This window comes from Taurulus bubalis, assembly GCF_910589615.1.
Source record: "Taurulus bubalis genome assembly, chromosome: 8".
Taxonomy (NCBI): Eukaryota; Metazoa; Chordata; class Actinopteri; order Perciformes; family Cottidae; genus Taurulus; species Taurulus bubalis.
In genome coordinates, this window is record NC_136596.1 from 13,227,196 (window position 1) to 13,250,872 (window position 23,677).

The 23,677-nt window shown below is 41.3% G+C and overlaps 1 protein-coding gene across 1 annotated transcript in view; it reads right to left on the reverse strand.

Annotated features, from left to right (window-relative positions):
• Window positions 1-1,631: 1,631 nt before the first annotated feature.
• The window catches only part of kiaa0825 (KIAA0825 ortholog), a gene marked incomplete at both ends in the record, with an annotated part of 100,591 nt that continues 78,545 nt past the window's right edge, over window positions 1,632-23,677 (reverse strand). Inside the window, one exon of the mRNA XM_079222720.1 lies at window positions 1,632-1,815. Within this exon, the coding sequence (XP_079078846.1) occupies window positions 1,632-1,815 (184 nt within the window). The remainder of the gene's footprint in view (window positions 1,816-23,677) is intronic.

Sequence of the window (23,677 nt, forward strand, 5' to 3'; positions counted from 1 at the left end):
CGTGTTGGCTGACCACATGCTGACACAAAGCTTGGTGTACTCAATTGATGAACATACAAATAAAACCAACATGTTTCTGCTGTGAGTGCATTAATACACTTTTTACAATTGAAATGAAAATCTGAGGAGTCAAAATGCCGTGACTGTTTATCCTGCATAAATATGTCATGATGAGCTCTGGGACTCTAAAATGTGTATGTAGGTTTGATAATCCCCAATTGAATACTGTATAATATTATTCAATGTATTCTTTGTGATAAATAATTTTGGGTAATGATTCGTTGTGAATTATACTGTCAGAATTTCTGACAGTTGTCTTCTGAACCTATCACCCAGTGGAAATGCAAATGCTAACCCCGGTAACACAGGCACTTAGGAGGTGGAAAGAAAGATATCAAAGCATTTTTTTCCACAGAAAGCAGTTTGGTTAGCCAATTTTTTTTCTTCTGCAACACCAAAATAAAACAGTTTTATTGTTATGTCAAATATGATAAATTTAAAACGCCTTTTTCATTTTAGCCTTTGATCAGAGCCACAAGCAGAGTTTAGTTGTTGGACATTTTGTTGTCTTTTGTATTCTCTAAGTGGTTTGGCGATTGCATTCGAGCACCATTTGCATTATAAATCTAGTTAAGGAAAGGAACATCTCTCTCTGAAGCAGGAAATGTTTTCCTGCTCTCAAAGGAATTGCTCAGGGTGTGCAGCCTTTGTGAGCTGAAATTATTTTATATTTGGTGAAAAAAGAACCTTTTTGCCTTGTTCAAACCAAAAATAACTAAAATGATTTGAGCATTAAATATAACCCAAAAGAACATCTGATGTATGTTTTAAAAAGGGTAATGCTAATCTCATAAATCATCATACATTATTGACTGCACAGAGATCACACAAATTGACAAACAGAAGAAGCATGTTCAATGGTGAAGTAAGAATTGTTTTTTATTTTCATCTTTAATTTTAAAACTTCCCATCTCATTAATAACAAAATATGGACTTGAAACTTGGAAAAAATAGACTCACTCGTATTACACATAAAATAAATGTTTTCTCAGTTTGCACAAAATACAGACTGATATTACATAGCAGGGCAGCTTTTTGGGACACACTGTAATCAAAACATACATCATCTTGCTTTCCAACTGTAAGACTTGATGTTTGCTTTCAGGAACCAGGAGAAAGTATGCTGACACCAACGTCTTTACACTCACTGTCTCAAAAAAAACTTCAACTACCGGCAATGATCACACAGTCCCATCTTGTCCCAGGCAAACAAATCCAGTTTCTCCATTTCCCAGAACTGATTTCTGGAGCTGTGCTCCAAAAAGATGAAATGCGTCTGATGCAGCATAGAAAAAGCACAGCGAGTTTGTCTGAGACGTGTATAAAGGGGGAGGGAATGTCTCCCTCACTCTTTTTATTGTTCCACAGTTTCTTGTCCGCTCTCTCACTCATGTTTTCATGCACACATATATGCAAACCTGCTGCACACAGTGCATGCACGGACCCAATTACACCCACAAATGTGTGCGCACACACACGCACACACTATTATTCTACTACCTTGAGAGCTGCAAGTGAGTATTACAAGAAAAACATTTACAACATGATACAAATTCCAACTGTGTGGACTGTTATTGGGCAGCTCTTTTATCAGACTGTTGAGTTTCCCCTTGGGTCTGCTCTGCCAGTGTCTCATCAGCTTTGGGAGGGTCCTGTGATCCCAGGCTGCAGCAGCAAACAAAATAAGCTTTCTGAAGTTCCTCTACCATGCATTTCTCTGCATCTTCCAGCTCTGCATCCTCCTGCATCTCCCACCTGGAAAACAAAGTGAGACAGAATGTAAGCTGTTTTTAATACCCAGAAACATTAGTTAAATGTGTCTCCTACAAGTTGTGTTGGTGTATGAAGATTGTGTGCCTGGATCTCTCCTCCAATTGTGTGTCACACTTCTCTGCTTTCTTCTTTCATGCTGTGTGGGTCAGTATCACAGCAGTCAATGCTGATGTAATACACTATCAAACGTACAGTTTTGCAGTCATGCAAACACACATTTACAATCTCACAGGATGTTTCAGACTTAAAGAACATTAAAACAAAAAAAGTTAAATAAAATACAAGTAGTTATGTGTTTTTCCCCTTTCTGTCACTCACCTGCTTACTGTGGCTATAAGTCATGCCACACTGTTGAACGGTTGAACCAACCATGTCCAGGTTACTTATTTTTATCATGGAGGAAATCCTCCTCAAATCTTGTTACTTCTTTGTCTCGTTTTACTGCATCTACAGTATGTATCTCCATCACATGTTTTAATTCTTCAAGCTCAAAAGTGAATAGAGGGCTTCAATATGAAGACATCAAGGGTAGTCACATTGTAATTCACTCTGAGTATTTCAATGGAATCTCTTTACGAGTGACTGTGGTCAATCAAATCCATATGGAGAGCTGGCTGAAGGCTGTCTTTGAGCTGCCGCATTACACTCCTTCCAGGAGAATTATATCTGACTGTCCGACTGCAAATGATTGCATTTTCATTGCAATCTTGGCGTCTGCGTTTATCCCACCCTTTCTCCCCTCCGATTTCTGACTGTATCTTCAAACATGAACCATATAGCTCTGAGTGTGTGTGTGTGTGTGTGTGTGTGTGTGTGTGTGTGTGTGTGTGTGTGTGTGTGTGTGTGTGTGTGTGTGTGTGTGTGTGTGCGTGTGTGTGTGTGTGTGAGGTGGAAAAGGGGGTAAAACACAAAGTATATCACGCATGTGTTTAATGCATACTAAGAAGCGGGCCTCTCAATGTAGAGCACTTTGATGAAGTTTCAGCCTCTGTCACAGTGTGTATCTGGACAAATCAGACATCTTCTTTCTCTGCCTCCCAACCACTGTCAGTGTAGTAATTACTGTCTGTAAGGGGAGGATCTGTTTATGTAAATATGCAGATGAAAATATGCAGATTTACAGATTTGACAAAAAGGTTTCTCCCTTCGCATACAACTTTGGTCACTAGTTTCTTCGTTGTTCTGGGTAATTTTTGCGTCAGTCTGGATCTCTTTCTTCACATCCATCACAGAGTGAGTGGTCTGTCTCAAAAAAGACAGTACAAAGGAGAAGTAGTTAAGCCTGCCTTTGATGACTGCTGATGACTACTAGGGGCAGACAAATTGCCCCTATATTATTTTTTCAGTGACATAAAATTAAAATGAGTTCTACTAAATAACCATTATTGGATACAAACACGCACACAAGCAAAACAATACAAATGTCACACAGTGTGCAAAACAAGAGCAGGAAGGGAGTGAGGGAGAGCCGGCAGCTTTAGGAACGGCGGCCAATAAAGGAGGGAGCGAGAGAGGAAGGAAGACAGGAAGGTACGCTAAAGGTTTTTCAATGTTTAATTTTCAAATAGGATTAAGCAGAATGACATTTAGCTGAAGGTTACAGGCTCAGCATTGTCTTAGCTGATATTGATATGCAGGAGGCGCCCTGCTTGTCACCGGGACAAACACCGTTGATGAATGAGAAGCCTTTCCCCAGGAAGGTGTTAAGTGCAAATTTGAAATGAGAAAGAGGTAGAGAGGGAGAAAAAGAAGAAGGAGCAGACACAGACAGAGATTGAATTACCACGATAGTTGCCATGTATACTGTCACTGGATAATGTTGCCAAAAGTGTAAATTGTTCCGTAAAGTATAGATTGCATATCCTTTGAGATTGGTTGATCTCGTGCTGAAAATGAGCTGTAAAATACAGAAGGTACTTTGCTGTGTGTATCTAATTTCAACAACTTTAACACAACAATGCCTCTTAGAAATGCATAAGTAGGCTAAAGTTGACAATAACGTCACTGTATCCTCATTTTGGCAAGTTTTACCCCAGAATTTACATCTTAATAAGGGGAGTCTTACCCTTTAATTCTTATGGGCTCTGCTCATTTCTCATGCATTAATACTGGAGCTGCTGACTAGGCTCTTCCTCTGAATACAGAATAGGACACACATATTAAGACTCGTATATTTACAGGATTGATGCCACGGGAGATTGTCTCAGAGTGAGATGAAAAGGCTGGCTCAGATGTATTTCAACGTGAACATCAATGTAAGCTGTCCTAATCATGGGACAATGCAGGCACAAGAAAGAGATCATCTATCCTGATTTTCAGATGATAATGAGTAGTGATGTTTGACAAATTAAGAGCATAAGCCCTGCTCAGAGATCATCCGACAATCGAGTTACTTACTATATCTTACTCAAAAAGCACCACAGATGAAACTTTGATGTTTGACTCTAGCAGCTTCCAGAGACAGAAAATAACAAAGAGGAGATTTAAATTCTGATGATGAAAATATTGACATGGAACAAAAGAAAGAGGACAGAAAAAAACAGACAGAGGTACAAGTATAGACTACGTGAAAGAAAGTGAGTGAGCAGAAAGACAAAGTGCCTGAGAGATCATGAGAGACCGTGGCCAGTGGTTTCCTCTGCAGCTGTCAGTGGGCTGAGTGGTTTCTCTCAGAGTGTTGGGTGTTTGTGCTGCACTGGGTGCCCTGCCTGCTCTGCCACTGGGACCGCTGTTTGTTTAAAAGGCTCGCCTGTCAAACAGAGAGCGCCACCGGCAGCCAGACACTCGGCTAAATGACTCTGACAGCAGCCCTAATCAGAGGCTTCGCACATTGCCGCAGGGCCTGGAGGATCCATCATAACCCAAGCCTAAATATTTAAAGTGCTAAACTTTCCAAAGGTCAGGCCTTTCCATGCATGCCAGGGCGACATGTGTCACAGTAACAGGAAGAGAGGGACTGAACAAGAGAGTGAGGGAGAGAGAGACTATGGTTAAATGTCCTCTATAATTTTCACCCTTGTGAGAACCACTTTACGCTTTAGACCTTTGGAGTCAGGGTAATTTTAGTTACCGGACATCATTTTGATTGGTTGTCTTGTCGGCAACCATCTCATTTGGGGTTAGAACCTGGGATTATAGAGAACGATGAATTAGACAAGATCCTTTGTTAAAAATAAACCCTTCTCAGCAATTCACAAAACAGGTTTGCAACTGACAAGAGAGTCCCACTAGCTGAGACACTCACATTGACCAGTTCAATTCGATCACAAGTTTTTAAAGTTTAAGCAGCTGCTTCTTGCTGATCAGAGTTTGAGGTTCGGTGTTTAAAGGTGATGAGTAGAGGCGAGGTCAGTGGATGACCGTGTGTCGCCATGTTAAGTCCATACTATCGCAATTAATGTAGAGTGCATGGGAATAAATCATTACAGGAGAGAGCACAGAGCCCTTCGAAGAGGTGACAAAAAGCATTCTGGGGTTTAGTTGTCCCAAGTCTCAATTTAGGATACCAATCATCACCAATCATGGTGAGTGGAGGGGGCCACATAGCAGTTATATGACAAATTCAAAGAAAAAGGTGAAGCCATGTAGGGAAATCGAGAAAAAGGAAATAACATAGATTAGCTGTTAGTCGGAAGTGGATATTATACATTAGAATCTAGTTCAGTTGGGGTAACTGACAAGTTCACAATACAGGGCAAGGGGGTCATCTCTTCTACTCAATTTCCATTGAGAAGCAAACATCCAATTCAATTTAGATATGTGCCTACACTAGGCCATGAGCCAGAGGGAGATTGTAACTGACAGCCATTGGACAGCCGTCTGGATTTGAATATTGACGAGACAGAGACTTGACAGAGGGGATTATGCTCTACCTTCTGACTGACTAGCCGCTACACTGATCCATTCTATTGTCAGATCAATTCAGTGTCAGGTCTACAGCATGGCCGTGCGCTGATGCCACTCAGTATTAGACCTTACCTGAGATCCATTTCAATCCAAACTGATGTCCGCTCAAAAGCTACAAGAGACACACACTAAATCAGCAGTGGACAAAAACATATGTAATATCAAAGCAAATCTATTTCAAAGTAAACATGAACCAGTGGCTTTGCTGCTGTGGTCAATATAGACATACACAAATACACACACACAATGGTGTATTACAATACTTGAGAGCATGACAAAATTAACTTTGCAACCATACATTTTTCTAACTCATCTCAAAACCAGCTCTTTACAGATATTGATTCTTTGAAAAACTTTCTAATCTTTGAGGATATTTTGGCTTGATACATCCAAAAAAAACAGTAACCCACGCATGCACAAAAACCTGCATTGTCCAATAGGACAGAGTCTTATTGCATCACATTTGAATGAAACTCCACTACTTCAGCAAGCCTATCACCACATTTTGAAATGTGTGTGTGCTGATGCTTATATGTTTGTGCGTGCATGTGACTGTATGAATCAAATCCACAGTCTCATCCATGTCCAACCAGCCTCGTCTCTCACCCAGCACGCACCCTCCCTTCTTGAGGGCCGTCGAGAGCAGGCGAGTCATAGAACGCCTGATCAAAGGGCCGCGGACAGATTTGTGAAGGCCCTTTGAAAAGACATCCACAGTTACACAAGTTGACACGTTTGTACGTGGTTTGGCGCAGACACAAACACACCCAGGATCAGAGTCATGCACATACACCCATGTGCATGCACAGAGGGACACACAAACACACAACTTCAAACACACTGCGGTTTTAAACTCCAAATCCAAGCAATGATAAGACCAGCACATCAGACGACACAAAGGGCCTTTTCCTCAAATACACCACACACACACACACACACACACACACACACACACACACACACACACACACACATGCCCTAATGCTGAGGCATCCCAACACTGAGGGATGCTGAGAGAGAGTGAAAAGACTGTAGATATATTATTATACATCTCAAGTTAAAAGTTACACTCTAAAAGGTAACATCTGTGCTTTCTTGAATTATATATACTAATATCTCAGTATCCTGTAGATTCGACTAATGTCATTTGAGTATTGCACTCATTGTTCGGTGTGCTAAACACTTGTGGGAGAAAGAGTTTTTTTTCTGAATCTTTTGATATAAGTTATTTAAATTGAATATATTTAATTAGTCAGCTTCAATTTCAGTATTCACAACTGTATTTTGGCATCTGCAGTTTACGCTCATTGTGGGCTAATGCCAGTATTAGCTGATATAAGCGAACGGTAGAATAGCTGAGGTTGCAAAGTAAAATATCTATGGCCATGATATTACATGTAAAAGTACATCCACCAAAATTGAAAGTTGTGCCTTCAAATCCCTCTGCATGGTTGTTTCGAGCTCCTCGCTATTCTCTCCAGTGATCCAGAGGGAAAGTTTGTGTAAATTTGCAGTGGCTTAATTATTGAATAATTTAGACCATGCTCCAAATTAATGTAGACATTTCCATATTAATGTGTTTGCCCACCGATTCCACATTTATTTGTACTGCGGACAGGAGGGTAGCAATTATCACAGCATATCATAGCAGTTGTGCCGGTATTTCAGACATCATTAGGCTGCTTGTCCACTGCAATGTGACTGTGAGTACTAGTCTATTGGACACAGTTTGGTACATTCCTCAAATAGGCTCGCTGTGCTTCTGTGAGTAAGATCTATCAAATATTGCTCCGGGGAGAAAAAGGTGAGGGGCCTTGTTTGTGTTTGACAAGGTGAGATCCAATTTAGAATCCTTGCTGCTTGTGAATGTATTATTACATGCAGACAACAGCAAATAACCAAACACCTGCCAAGTCTACACAGCCAACGTCTGCTGGTCAGTGCAGCGCAGTAGCTGACTGCTCCACAGACACTGAGTTCTGCTCATGTCCCAGGAGGTTGACAGCTCTCTGCTCCTCTTATCTCCCCTCCTCAACCCCCTATCCTCCACCTCATCTCACCTGTATTTTCTTTCTCTCCAGTCTCCCGACTGTTTGGCTCTTGTTAGGAGCTTGGCTGAGCAGGCTGGCACCTTTCACTGAAACAGCACCCAAGAGGAGGTTGTGATTCAGAGAAATGCGAGCATGTGTGTGTGCGCCTGTGTGTGTGTGTGTGTGTGTGTGTGTGTGTGTGCGTGCGTGTGTATGTGTACATGTACGTGTATGTGTGTGACCTCTCCCACTTGAGCTATACAGTAAATCATTACAGCAAGGCCCTTCGTTAAGGAAGCCAACCACCTTGGCATCTTTCAGCTGTGTTTTGTGTATACCTGACGACTGTGTGACACCGCCTCTCAAACTCCCAACACATACGGGGCACACAACAATTATTTCCAAAAAGAAAGCAAAAAGCAACTCAAAATAAATAAATAAATCTAAAAGCTTTTTTAGCTCATCTGATCACCATCAATGCGTTATATTGCAATTCTGACAGGACTAAAATGATATCATTGAAAACAAATGCATGTGTATCTAAGCATAACAGCCTATTCGATCTACCCCATATACCTCATGGTCACCTTGCTCTTGTATGTTACTGCAGTAACAAGGGGAGGCTAAGTTAGTTGGACAGTCAGTAAGTCAGTCATTCAGCCGAACAGGCAGGTAGGCAGGTACCTGTTAACGGCACCATTGTGCTTGCAGGTCTCTGGGATCAAAAATCTCAGCAGAGGCAATCTGTCTTCCCCCATGAGCCAAAGAGAAAAAAGGCTAAGGGGACAGAGACGGAGGGAGAGGAATAAATAAGTCGCAAGCAGACGAAAGAAGAAAAAAAAGAAGAAGGAAGGAAGGAAGACAGATAAATACACACACACACACACACACACACACACACACACACACACACACACACACACACACACACACACACACACACACACACACACAAATAAATGTACATACACCTATTGTTACTACAAACATAATGTCATACACAAAGCCTCAACACAAACCCTAATAGGTCCTGTACAGAATGCACCAAATATTAGGGACTGTTCTCTGCACAACATGCCAGCTCCAGAATCTTTATGGGTTTCCTTAATCACTGCAGTTCCCCTGATTACTCCTCAGCTCCTTATAATGATTCCAGTCTAGTTAAGGCTCATCAGTTCATCAAGTTGCCCGTGAGAATTTGACCGTGATTTGTTTCTGAATAATCTGAGAGTTTTGTTTTGACCTGGAAGCGTTATCCAGCCTTGGTCCACCAGCTAACCACAAAGAGACATTTTCTCTTCCACCTTCTGCCTTCCTCTGCAGTCCGCAGCCTCACAATTACACAATTACTTGTTGCTTTCAGCAGCATTTCTCTGCAATCCTTCAACGCACCAGTCCAACCTCCTCTGCCACCAGATGATCTGCAGGCCCCCCAACTTCTCACTTTAGAGAATAATCATCAATGCCTCCCATAATATGCCATTTCTTTCGGTGTCTTGTGTCTGCATTTGGGTCTACTCCTTTAAACTTTGTCACCAAATGCATAAAACATCATCCATGAATTAATGAACAAAGCCAACGCAGATAAACAGTCAGTAGCTTTAGATTTTGCCCTCCTCACACACACATGCACAAACACTGAGAACAAGCATTCACTCATGAAATCTCCCCACTGAACAGAATACAGAGGGGAAAAAAAGATGTTCATTGTGATTTCACCTCAATGTGCTACCAGGAAATAGCCTATTACTTATTCAGTACTTTCTCTTTGTCATTTGTGCATAATATAAACTGTGAAATCTACTAAGGAGCGCTGAGGGTTGAGAAACTGCAACGTGCTCTCAGACAAAGGCCTCGCTCTTAGACATTGATCTGGCAAAACTTCTATTCAAACCCAACTATACATCATTTCCATAGCCACTATGAATACATTTCATATTTCGGTATTTTCAACTTTTTTATGGATTATGTAGGGGCTTAGTTGGGTAAGTTACTAGCACGGTTGATTTCATGGTTAGAGATCGAGCTGAAGAACAAACTGTTATGTTGGAATAAAAGGGAAGTTACTGGAACTCTGTCACACAATCTGACACCACATTGAGGCTAATGTCACAAGCTAATTCTAAAGACAACACAAAATGTCACAACTATGACACAACATGCGACAACAGTTGTGCTTTTGGGACATGAAATGATTGTGAGTAAACATAATGTTTCATCAGGTTAATGATAATGAGGTTTAAACAGTACACTACATCAGACAAGAGAAACCAGGGTGACATAGTCATCATTGCAGTTCCATAAAAAAAGTTATTAAAAACGTCTCCATGAGGGACTGAGGAAGTGAGAACCGACACATCACATCAACTTAACTGCCATAGATTTTTGGACTTCATCCAGACTTGTAAAACATGAGAAGAGAAAGGGCTTGTTTGTGAAGTCCTTTGTTTTTGTTTTGTTTGATTAAATACTACATTCTGACACTAGCAATACCAATTCCTGTAAATAGTTGCACAGTTTGGTGAAATTAGGGCCCCCAACTAACACCAGTTGGTGCGAAAATGAGGTCATACTGTAAATGCAGCAGTGTTCAGGCTCCATTCATAATGACATTATTAGCAATGAGCTCCTGTGGTTTTGCTGGGCCTGCAATGAACTGATTAGTTCATGCAGACATTGATCTCACCTTTGTGTGTGTGTGTGTGTGTGTGTGTGTGTGTGTGTGTGTGTGTGTGTGTGTGTGAGAGAGAGCTTTTGGTTGTGGGTGCTCTGTTATTGTGTATCAAGTCAAGGCCTTGTTCTTCTACCAGTTCAAACAGTTCATTTTCTACCATGCTAATGGCAGTTTTAGGGGTTAAGGAGATAAATAAATCCTTGCTGTCACCTCATTTAAAATCAAATGGCACTTAATTATAGCTGTATGTGTTTTCAAACACTTTGCATAATTTATTGTTCTGCACCATCCTAATCTCCAGATTCTTATCACTTGTGCTCTACTTTACCCCCTCTGTCCTTATAATAAAATTATAATGCTCCCTCTCATAGTTTTTCTTTCTCTTTCTTGCTGCCAACAGCAGTGTGAAAGAGATAAGGCAGGCGATGAAAAGACGTTTTTAAGTTGTGCCTCACCTTGTAGGGATTTGATGCTGCAAAGGTCTATTGTCAACTCAGGAGAGCATACATGCATACATGTACACACTCACACACTCACACACAGCCCTCTGGCAGTGTTGCATTTCTTACAGCCAGAATACAAACATTGTCAAATTCTATGAAAATGGCGCGGTAACATTATCATTCATGGTTTGGTTGCAGGCACACATATCACAAAAAAAGCTAATGCAAGCATAACATGCAGAGTAGATATTTTACCCTTTATCCATGTGATGTCAAGTTTACCCTGCTTTGCATTCATGCTGTACATATGCACAATTTCAGTTCTTTGAAGCACTAATGTGCCAGAAACAACAAGGCACATTAATGTATTAGTGCGGTGTAGGTCATAAAGGAGGTGAGGGGCACTAATATGCTACTTTACTGGCTGAAGCTGCCATCACCAACACTGAATACCAGATTAAATCAGTCTTTTTTCTCTTTTGAGAGAAATAGGTTCAAAAGTTGGCATTCTGTTCCCGGTGACCTTGCCGACAACCCAATGAGAATTTGCCACGAGATGAAATCAGTGGGCAGTTGAGACGGTCCGACAGAGGCAGAGCATTCATTAAAATCCATGCAAAATAACATTACACTGGCATATATGGATTTAATTTAGAAAATACATTAGATGCATGCTATTCACCAAATACATTAATGTAGAGGATGGCATCAATATACTGACTACAGGTGTAGTTACAATACGTGGCACATGCAGACTTTACAATCATTACAAAGGAGAATGCATAGTTAGTCCCAGAGCAGTATACAGCTCACTTTACATTCATTGGATGTAGTTTATTGTGTTTTTATTTTTGATTTTAAAGATTGCTGGCCCTCACAGATGGTTTTTATATTGTTTTATGTTATTCTGTTGATTGCTTGGACAAGGCACATTTTAGAGTGAACTGTTTTATCTTATGTTATCATACATTCATCACCCTAATCACTTTGCATTCAGGGAGCACTGTGTACTGTATAGCTGCAGCTGCTGAAATGGGTGGCACAGTAATTGTTTGGCTGTACGCTGGATCAGAAGACAGATTTAATCCTTGTAATCAGTGGATTTTTATTCACGAGTGTTTATATTGTTCAACTAAATATGACATGTAAAAAGTTAGTTCAAGCAAGCAAACAGAGGAAACATCTGAAACGTCCTTTTAACAAACCACAATTTATGAAAATAAACTCCAACTGTTTTATAATAGCAAATAGGCCCAATTCATTGCAAAATGATCTCGCTTTAGTCACCTTAGGAAAACAAATGCCTTTCATATAAGTTGATGAAAAGTTCTTTGCTGATGGATCTATGCACACACACAGACACACAATCTGTGTATATGTGGCTTTCTGTTCAACAGACTTTGAAGCAGAAGCTGTTGCAGCTTTACCATAACTAGGTAATGGATGGAAGCAGCATGCAGTTGTGCATCCTCTCTATGGGCCTTCCATCCTGGGCCAGTCGATGGAGCAGACAGGCTGGGCTTAGTATATCACATAGATCCTATGGCTGGACAGCACAGCAGACAGGTACAAGTCAATAGGAAGCTGCTGCTTTTGAATATTCACTCTAGTGTTTTGGTGGTAGGGTGCATAATAATTGGCCACAAAAATGATTCTTAGAATGAGAAAGGAAGGAAGATGCAGTGTGTGTGTGTGTGTGTGTGTGTGTGTGTGTGTGTGTGTGTGTGTGTGTGTGTGTGTGTGTGTGCGGTAATATGTGACATAACAGCTAGGTCACTTTAACAAACACAATCAATGTCAGTCAAGTCAAGCTGGGTTCGCAACACAAAATTCATCGCAAATAAACTAATATTGTATAGTATAAACTTCAGACGGACGCTAACCTATATAATTACAATAAAGTAGATTGTTTAGCCTCAGAAAACCATCAATCATATACAGCACAGTCATTCTAAACATATTCCCTATAGAGAAGCATAAAGATATTGCTATCGAGCTTTCAAAATGTCAAGGCAACGGAAACCCAGGCATGGCACAATTACATAATGATTATTGCAAAAAGTTTCTCCCCCTCACTCAGTGTGGCTGTAATATGCAGTGGATGGCCATGGGGGTTCATTAGTGAGAACAGGCTGTTGTTGAAAAGCTCCAGTTTCACCTCTGATCCCGGCTAATGTGATTTGGACCTGAGATTGGTAGTGGAGAGATTAGATGCTAGCTCACCTCAGGGTGGGAACCAGAGAAGGAGACATACATCAATGTTGTTTGCTTTCGAACTCAAACGTCTTCTCACCTCTAATTTGCTCTGAAGCATCTGCAAGAAAAAGTGTGGAGAAAGTATTTGTAGTCTAATTTATTTTCCAGCGACGGAGAATTGGTGGGGCTGAGCGGGTGCTTGCTAATCCACTCTGTTACATTCTGGAGTGCATGATTTGGGCTTTCATAACAAATCAATTGGTTTGTTGTGAGTAGGACTGGAGAACCGAGGATCAGCTATGGATGACAACTGTGTTAGCATTCTCCTCTCATTACCTCATGGCTTACCCCCATGGCACGCACTGCCAGTTGCAATGTCAGGCTACTCCTTCTTTCATTTCCTTTTCATTAAGCCTCCGCTCTCTCTGTCACTTCTTAGCCTCCATGCTTACACCCCCTCCACCTCTGTCCATACACTCCTTGTGCCCCGTACACCTAGTCCATTATGTCTCTACCTCTTTCCTTTCCCTCATTCCTGTCTCCCCCTCTCATTAGGTCATAGTTGTGAGGATTTGTCAGAGTGGCTGTGTTGATTAATAGGCAGACGGAGCCCCTATATTTGGGGGCTGTCAGCTGGGCTCCAGAGTGCCAGGGCCGCCCTGCTGAGCTCCCTCACCACCCAGGTGGCTCCATTTGGGCTAAATGAGCTGTGAAGGGTCCCGGCTATGCCCGCCTGCCCCGCACTAAGACGTTACGCTCAAACACACACACACAGACACAAAAAGGCACAAACACATGCGGGCGTACATACACAGACGCACACACATCTGAGATGCAAGCATACACGCAGGCACGCTCACGTACTCAACACCCTGGCTCTCACTGCCATGCACCCCTGCGTTCCCACATGATTTGTCACACTCCATCAATAGACAATAAGTTACTGCCACTCTGGCCTGTCAATGGGCCCTGTCTTCAGCAGACCCCTCTATGGTGTCCCCAGGGGGAGGGTTGGGTGAGGAGGAGTGGAACAGGGGGAAAGTGGTGAGAGTGTAGTAGTTAGGTATAAGGAAAGAAGGGGAATAAAAAGAGAGTGAAAAGCAATGAGGGAAAGAAAGAGAGGCAGAAAGAGAGAGAGAGGGAGAGGATGCTGGAGATGTTAAACAAATTGCTTCGCTATGCAACCCACATCCCAGTGGAGGGCTTACAGAGCTCGTCCTGATGCACAGGCAAGTAGCCAGGTTCAAGGAAATGGGAGTCTGAGCCTGTGTGTGTGTGTGTGTGTGTGTGTGTGTGTGTGTGTGTGTGTGTGTGTGTGTGTGTGTGTGTGTGTGTGTGTGTGTGTGTGGCGTAACATGGTTCAGCTGCTCCAAGCCAATTGCCTGGCCTTGGAGTCAGATGCGGGGGTGTGCATGAACGCACGTGAACGTCCCTCTTTGCAAGATTATTTTTGTTACCCCCAAACTAGGAGGGGGAGACCTTGGTGAATGAGATCATCCTGGCACATTTGCACGCACACACACACTCCTGCAAACACGCAAGTACAAGCACACCCGCCTCCTCAATGATTCAATCCGATGATGGGTATTGGAGGGGAAACTGTAATCTGTGAAGGTCAGAAAAGTCTGAACAGCAACATCCACCACTGCAGGCTACTGACACTTTCTCTACTTCTACACTGTCGTTACTGCTGGCCGGCTAGCTCTCATTATCAACTTACTTCATCAAATACACTTCATTATCAGCTTGTCCTTAACAGACAGATGGGATGGACCCTCCAGCAAATGACAGAGTAACTGGTATAAAGTGATTCCTTTTAAAGTCTATTCAATGAACGGGTCATAACACATATAGTCCTCTTAGTTTATTAGTGATTTACACTTGATTGGACATCTGGAGGAAGAAAAAAATGTGGTATGTTTCTTCAGAAAATACAGTTTAATTGTACCAATGGCTATGCATTATAATTACATCTGAGGTGATTATAGTCATTATGAAGCCGTTATTTCTGAGACTGTTGAGCATATGAAAGGCGAATGGATACACTGGCTGAATAGACAGCTGTTACTGAAGATGTAAGTAACAGACAGCCCTATCACGCTGGCAATATGGACGACCATGAAATTAAGACTCAACGTATAGTAATTATAATGACAATGAGCTTTGTTCGACGTGTCAAGTATCAATCTAACACTTGCCAGGCAGCTTTCATATCATAGCTAATAGGCAGTTGGCGGGCCTGGCCGTTGCCAACCACTGAACCAAACTATTCATAAGCCGGCCCTTGTCATTGTGCTTAGCAGTTGACGTAACAGTAATACACACATCAGCTACATGTAGCCTCATGCAAATGAGTGCATTAGAGCAGACCTCAGAGAGCAGAGCGTGGCCAATAAATCCAGCCGGGGTGAGAAATGTAGCCTTTACCATGCGTGTCCAACCCCATCTATTTAACCTAATTACACACACTATACCAGGTAATAAAAGTCTGCATGCCATCAATTCTGACATCTCATCCATGGCTCTGCAAGGAATGTCTATTAGGATCTATAAATCCTCAGCATAGTGATCTTCTCTAGATGTAAAGTGTGTGAAAAGGTGTCTCTGTCTTTCCTGTGTGAGAGAAAGATGTAAGTCAGTTTGACTCCCACACACATATGACATGTGTGTATATATGTGTATGCTTCTGTGTGTCTTTTTAACAATATCTGCTGAAGCATTCAATACCATTGGAGCACAAAAGGGAGTGAACATGTGAAGTCAGCTTCATGATGTAGGAGAGGTGCCATACAGAAAGATGAACCCACTGGAGTTCAACCATCCCTTTTTTCATATTGGCCCTAATCCAAAGTGAAAAGACAAAACAACTAATAGCTGACTCAGACAGTAAAACATGTGAGCAATCCTGGTTTTGGCTAGCTGTGTTTCCTACCCAGGTGTTTCATGTTGCTTGCTGACAGGCCTGTTTGTCATGGCTGAGGCCGAGCGGAACATGGCTGCAGGTAGTTTCACTTTCCAAAGTCACGCCTTGCGATTGGTAAAGAAAACAGCACAGAGTCTCTGAATGGCCACAGTCAGTGTTTTAGCCATCGGCAGCTGGAGATAAATAGACGTGGTCACAGTAACTTCACTCGCAGTCTCTTTGCCTTTGTCTACTGTGCACCTGAGCTACACCTGACCCCAACTCCACCCGTGGATGTGGATCCATAAAAGAGTGGATGAAGTGCCGAAGTGAAGAAAGGAAGAAAGGGAAGGATGAAAGACAAATCGCTGATCCCATTGTTGGAAGATGTTTCTGTGACCTATTTCAAATTTTTAAATATTTCAAATTAAAAAAGCATAAATAAAAGAGATAGATATTTAAGAGATTACTGCAACAACAGCATAGTGGCTGTACAGCCAAATTGAAGAGTAATTCAACTCATTACTGTAGTCACAATACATTGTTGTTAATGTGGTACCTGATATTTAGTTTTATAAAACACTGAAACGTTACTGTAATATTCAATAAAGAAGACTTTTTTATACTTAAATATCACAAATATCAGTGAAGAATATGTCTTACTAGTAAACATTTGAACTACTACTCTCTCGCACTCTCTCCCTCATCTCATAATATTGATGGCACATCACCCATTCAGTCTGCAATTTCCAGCTCGAGGAAAAGAAGAAGAAAAAACAGAACACCACACCTGGATTTCCACTCCGGGATGTCATCCATGGAATTCAGCAGAAAAGCTAATCCATCAAACTCTGTAAAAAGAACAGTGTGGGAGTGTGTATTTTCTATTAAAAAGGATTACTCCATTACCAAAACAGACCCGCTTTTTTCAAAGCTTGCTCAGATTATACAGTTTGGTAAATTGATTTATGACTGATTTATCTCACATAAGCCTGAGCCTGTTGGTGCTTGGATAAGTGTGGGCATCGTGCTACAAACAATTACTGATTCATATAGCTGGCAAAAATATGGCGAATTCCCAGCAGCTGATGTCAGAACATTAGGCAGATGTGGCCCCCGCTACTGTAAGAAATGGTAAATGGTTGGGATTGACAGAGGAGTTTGGTGGGAGGTGGGATGTCTGTCACTGCACTGCTTATTTGGGAAAAGCCAAAACCTGAGATAGTCTCACACAAACACATTTGCACAAATACAAAGATTTAAAAACAGAGTCACTTGCAAGATATACAATATTATTCATGATTATTTATACACACTAAACACAATGCCGGTTGAATGGCGATTCGCTGTTGGTTTATGAAGATTATGCTCTTATTCATTGTCACATGTGTGGTGCATTGTACCTCAACTCTCGACAGAGCATCCAGCTTCAAAGCTTCTCCAGTGAAATTGTTGTCTCAGTCACCTATTATAAACAATGCGTTTCTGGAGAAAAGGCTGTAATTGTGCAAAAGTGTGGCACAAATGGCTTTGTAACATTACTGTATGCCTTTCTTCAATGCAACCCATACACAGGACCCTGAAAGCTCTCAGCAATTGAAGTTCTGCTTTCATCCAGCATAAAAGCTATGTTTGCGATTGAGCTTGGGTGTTATACCTTTTCTCGCCTTTACCCCCATCCTCTCCGCCTTGTTTCATATGAGTGCACAACCACAATGGCTAGAGTAATGGGCCCAAAATGCCTTTTCCTGAACAAAATCACTGCTTTTGTGGGTCATGTGGAGGTAACTTTGAGACCCGAACAACTTGAACAGACTACTGCTATTACTAATCTCTCTCTCTCCCTCTCTCTCTTTCTCTTCTAACAGTAAAACCATTCTGTGGTACCTCACGGGCCTCATCATTTAGCCTGGCTCAATGCAACAAAGACACATGAGAGAAAAAATAAGAGAAAGAGAGAGAAACACACAGGGGGAGAGAGAAAGAGAGAGGACATAGGTCAACCACAGAGCTTTTTCCTTGTTTGAAAATGTCAACATCAAAGAAAAGCTTCTTTTTTTTTTATCGGTGGGGGCGTGCTGGTGGGCCGTGAATGTTTTCCTGCTGCAGAATAAATGGGGGTCTAAAGCCAAACCAAGAGCGGTCTAAAATAGTCTGGTGACTGGGTGGTTATGGCCTCACATCTTATATGAATAGAAGCCGAATGCTTTTAGTACTCAGAGGCTGGCCTTGTTGGCTGCATTACACTATTACTAGATGTATGATGGGAGAAAAGTATCAGGATGTAGAAAGTTACTTTTAACTGTAAATTACAAACATCATTTGATTAAACTCAATTGATTGACAATTCTGCTTTTCTCTCACTGTCTTACTAGTTTAAATGGAGCCAAGACACGCCTGTTAAGCAAAATGATCAATTTCCCACCGACTGCTGATGAAATATCCTTTGACATGCATCCTCTATCACATATGTAAGCATGTTGTGGGTGCGAGTGTTGTGGGTGTGTGTACGTCTGTGCGTGTTTAGAAGCGTGAGCAGGCTGCAGACAGTGGCCACTGGGAAATCAAGGAGCACTTTGTCATGCATCCTTAAATGTGTGACACTGCGTCTCATGAGACGGCGCCTGATTGGTCTACGAGGCATCAAAGACTGACGGGTGAGTGATGGCCTCAAGGGGATAGAGAGTGTGTGTGCGTTGAGTGTTGTGTGTGTGCGTTGGCTGGGGTTAGAGACACAGGACAGCGCGGTGACATGTCTGGGTGGCACCCTGTCAAAACCAGCTGGCAACGTGTCGTAATGCTGCCATCAGGGAGTCATACGCCACTCTCGTCTCAGTTTTCAAGATTCAAGTCATTTTTAACTGATACGTACACTTCATTCCAATAAAGACAACTTTTTTTTAAATTACATTTTAACCCACCAATGACTCTTCATGTCGTGATTTGTTAAACCAAAGATATCATAATGAACACATGTCAACAATGGACTTGTACACAGCATATGTGCCTGTAACAAAAACAAACTAACAGACTAACTGTGTACATTTAGCCATCTCTAATAATTACTTACAATGAGCATCTAGTAGGAATAAGCCACAAATCCCTGACCAACAACACTACAATCAAAGCAAACTTAATGACTGCAATGGTTTAATCAGCAGAAACGAATGCTGGGGAAAGAGCAGGAACTATCAAACTAAAAGGAAAGTGGTGTTGTTCCATTATTCTGTGATTTTATATGATGGTATAATGCATATAACCTTTTTGTAGTAGTGTACCTATTTTAAGTGTTTCCTAAGTATTGGCAGAGCACTGGGAGAGAACCGCTTTGTGTTGTTGGATGCAGCTTTGGCTTGTACACGTACAGTATCCAAGTGATTAGTTTGACAACAGACAACACATTCTAGAGAAAGGCAGCAATCAAGTGGGAAAAAAAGTGAAGACAGTTCTATCAGTCCATTAGAATAGTGATATTAGTGAAACAAAATTCAACAAATAATCAAGAAATTAGATGATTATTTGCTATGTTTCAGCATGGCCTTTTTTCTGAATGTGTTTTGGGGAAAAAAATAGATCACAGGCCAAAGCACCAAAATAAAACTCACAGCAGTTTCCTCGTATGAGCTCTCTAGAAAGAAGCCCTTGTTTGTTCATTCTGATGGATTGACAGCAGAACATGTTACTTTATATTTTAGAGTTGAAATAAATGCATCTCTTCCATCAAATTAAAACTTTTCTGCAGTGTACACGTCTCTTGGGACATTCATTTAAGGGAATAAAAAAGTAGACCAACAAAATTAACACAGATATACAAGATACATAGCTGTTTTAGTTGAGTGTCATGTTTCAGGTTGACTTTATCCTATAAATGTAATATGTGCCACGATAAAATACAGATTCTGCATAGTAAAGTAAAAAAGTAAGAGAACTCGTGGAAAGACCTCCTGTTGTTTGTGGTATGGTGGTAGTGTGTGTGTGTGTGTGTGTGTGTGTGTGTGTGTGTGTGTGTGTGTGTGTGTAATATGCAGGATGCCCTGACCCTATTACAATTACAGTATGTTGGATTAAGCATACAGTTTGTTTTTAATGCAGGAAAAAGAGAAGCAGAAGCTTCATCCTCTATTATATGAATAATGTCCAGCTGCTGTAAAAAGAGCTGAAATCCAAAACCAACAGGGGGCAGGCATAATTACCAAACATGTCCCTCATATTTACTGTCTCTTAATAAGCTACTGACATCGGGCAGACAATTGCCCGTCATCTTCATTTTGTGTTTATTTGTTGTGGTATTTGTTTCCTCAGCAGATAAGGACCGGCATGGAGTGAGAGAGCATGTTTAACTTTGTCTACCTGGTCTCTGGTTCTGATCGATGTTACCAGCTCTTACCACCCGAGAGGTGGAGAGAGAGAGAGAGAGAGAGAGGAAAGAGAGAGAGAGACAGAGAGACAGAGTGAGAGAGGAGGACAATTTACGCTGGCACCGCATTTTTGTCCAATTAATAGATTGCCAGTGTGTTGCGTATTTTGCATGACAAAGGAGGGTAATATTAAACTGCCATTTGTAATGAAAATGCACTTTGCAAATTAAAAAGTGCAGAAACCCAATTTTTCCTACCTCTTTAGGAAATAAACAGTCCTTAACCAATTAAAGCGCATTGTAATAATTCTGTGATTTATTGCAGGTTGTTTAACTTTCAAAACTCGGCTAACCTATATTAAGGTCACAATCCATCATGTCGTGCATGGAGTGCTATGGAGTAATGGCTGTTGTATTAGCTGCTTTTGATGATAGTATGAAAGAAGTATTAGCACTTGTCAACAAAACTGCTTACAACATAACATTAGCATGCATGAGCTGCGTCGCCTATTCATTATCTTGGCAGCTCCACACACGCGGTTACTGCCTTATAAAACATTTTGCCAGGCCGAGAGCACACACTCACTGTTTGGTTTTGTGATAGAGAGGCAACATGCAAACCATGGGGCGCGCTCTGGTTGCAATGCAAACACGCAACGGAAAGATGAAACAGTCTCTGTGACACACGAGGGAGAAAGGGAGGAAGAGCAAGGGAGAGAACGAGGGAATGAGGGATGGCAGGGATAAAGGAGATCACTCTCCATCTTTGCCTAGATCACTCTCCTTCGGTTAAGCTTTGGTTTTATGTGTTATACACACACTAGAAAATGTCCACTGGCTAACAGAGGAAGAGAGGGACGACAGAGAAGAGAGAATGGATGAATGCACTGAGGGTGAGAGAGTGCAATGAAAAAGCTAGCCGCTTTTAGAGTTCAGCTGAATGATGACTGGCAAGAAAAAGGTAGTGCCGGAAGAGAAATGGAAAGAGGTAGACACAAAACAAGCTTAGCTGTGTGGGTAACATTTAGAGTGCTGTTGAGGCAGATACAATGTGGAGAAAGAGAAGCTTCAGTGCTAAGTAGTAACTGATTTGAAAGACAGAAAGATGGACATGATGAGGGGCTTGAGAGTGAGACACGGGAGAGAGAAAGAAGGAGAAACAGATGTAAAGAGTTACAGCTGAAGGGCACGGCAGGGTACCAGCCAAAGAGAGAAAGATGCAGAAATGCAGGGCGGTGTGACATGGTGACATTTGCCTCCACAAATGGGCTCTCTGGCTTTCGCTGCGCAGTCTGGTGCGATGCCCCCCGACTGTGAGCCAAGAATGCACTTAGCTCAACAAGAGCAAATGAATGGCCCTGTTTTGACTTCTACCATTACACTCCTTCTCCGTGATAGCTGGTGCTGGGCAGAGTGAGTCTTTGTTGGAACCCAGGGATCCCTGCATGTTTAAACACCCCTGCACCACGGTCTAATTAGTGTGTTAAATCAGCAGTTGGATGATATGTGGATTCAGTACTCTGCTCTTGATTCTGTAATTCATCTGACTAGGAAACTAACATCAAAAATGTTATGTCAATACAGTACATTATTACAAAGAGCAATACACTGGATTTATCAACCTACCTTTCAGAAAGAAAGAAAAACAATAAAGCAGATGCCAATTTAACATCCATTCTCTCATATTGTATGTTCTCATTGGTTCCCCATTGAACTATGCTGTTTACTTCCCACAAAGAGGAATCTAGGCATCTACCCACCACACGCCATGCAAACACCTGACAAGCCCTCAATCATGTCAACAACATGCTATTTAGCAGCCAAAGCCACCAGGCCAGCTATTCAATAGAACTAATTGCATCGCTAAGGATACACATATCTTAGGGCAGCATTGCAAAACATTAGGGGTATATTATGTATTTAGTTGTTTTCTTTCCCTGGAAGTCCATTTCAGACACATGTGCTCATCACTTGGAGGAAAAACATAGAACCCCCCCTCTTGTTAGAGACAAGACTGCTCATTCATATATGATATATTTATTTAGCTTTTTTGTTCAATGTCAATTATTTAAAAATCTTTTGCATGTCATATTTTTTCTGTCGGGGAACTAGAAGTACTCAGTAAAAAAAATACTGCTGATAGTATAAAAGTGACGAGGTAAAGTGAATTATAAGTGGGAAATTAAATCATCCACTGTGTTGATATGTGTACAGCAATATATTTGAATACTCAAACATGTAAATGCTCAGTGGTTGAACTGAACATGCAGCCCAGATAATATTACATGTGTCTGTCTCTGATCACTCAGTCCCTCGCCCCCCTCTGCATGTGTTGATATCTAAATCACTCTCTCTCTCTCTGTAGCTGCAGCTCCCCAATGATTATTCATGTGCATTTAACTCTCCAACAGCCCCTCATTAACTGTGGCTCGCTGGGCCATACGTTGGGCCAAATTACGCAGCTTTGACATACACAAACCAGCAGGGGGGGTGGGTGGGGGTCGTCAGGATAAAAGGCCTGGCTCTCTGCTTGGTTCTCTCTAAGCATAGATAATGGCTGCCAACGTGTCTGTATAGTCGTTTAAAGCAATCAGCACTTTCACTTTTAGATGGGTGGGGGTGAAGAAGGGGGAGGGTAAAGAGCAGGAGGCGAAGGAGGGAAAGAAGGGGGTGAAGTGGTAAACACTGAGTCAGGATTGGACCCTTACTATCAAACAAACGGGCGGGAAGGTGAATGAAAAGCAAAGTCGAACATTTACACTAGAGGGAAAAGATTTTCTGAATTAATTTGAAACCAATTTCAATTAATTATATGCACTCAAATGGTTTGTGATTTGTTGCTTCGCATCTATTCCAGTGACATTTTGCAGGTGTTACTATTGGCTGAAAACTACATGTGAACTTTAATTTAACAGATATATATATATATATATATATATATATATATATATATATATATATATATATATATATATATATATAAAAACACTTTGGCGTATAAAGCACCATTAGAAAAAAGCTGTGATGCAGGCTGTAGTTTCTCAATGCCAGCCTACTCGATCGTCACATATACATCTGAATCTATTCATTTAATAATCATATTTTAGCTCTTATAAGGTGCAATGTGAAGCTGTATTATAAAGGGGGAAAAATACCATATTGGGACATACTCCATATTAAATGACTAAAACTCAGTTCAATATAAAAAAAGTTGATTCAGATTTTTTCTGGTTTTCAAAGAATAAGAAATTCTGGCCTGTATATATGTAATATTGGGATACAGAAGTCTTATTGAATTCCTACTGCTAATAAAGTCAGCCAGCAGTTTAAAACAAG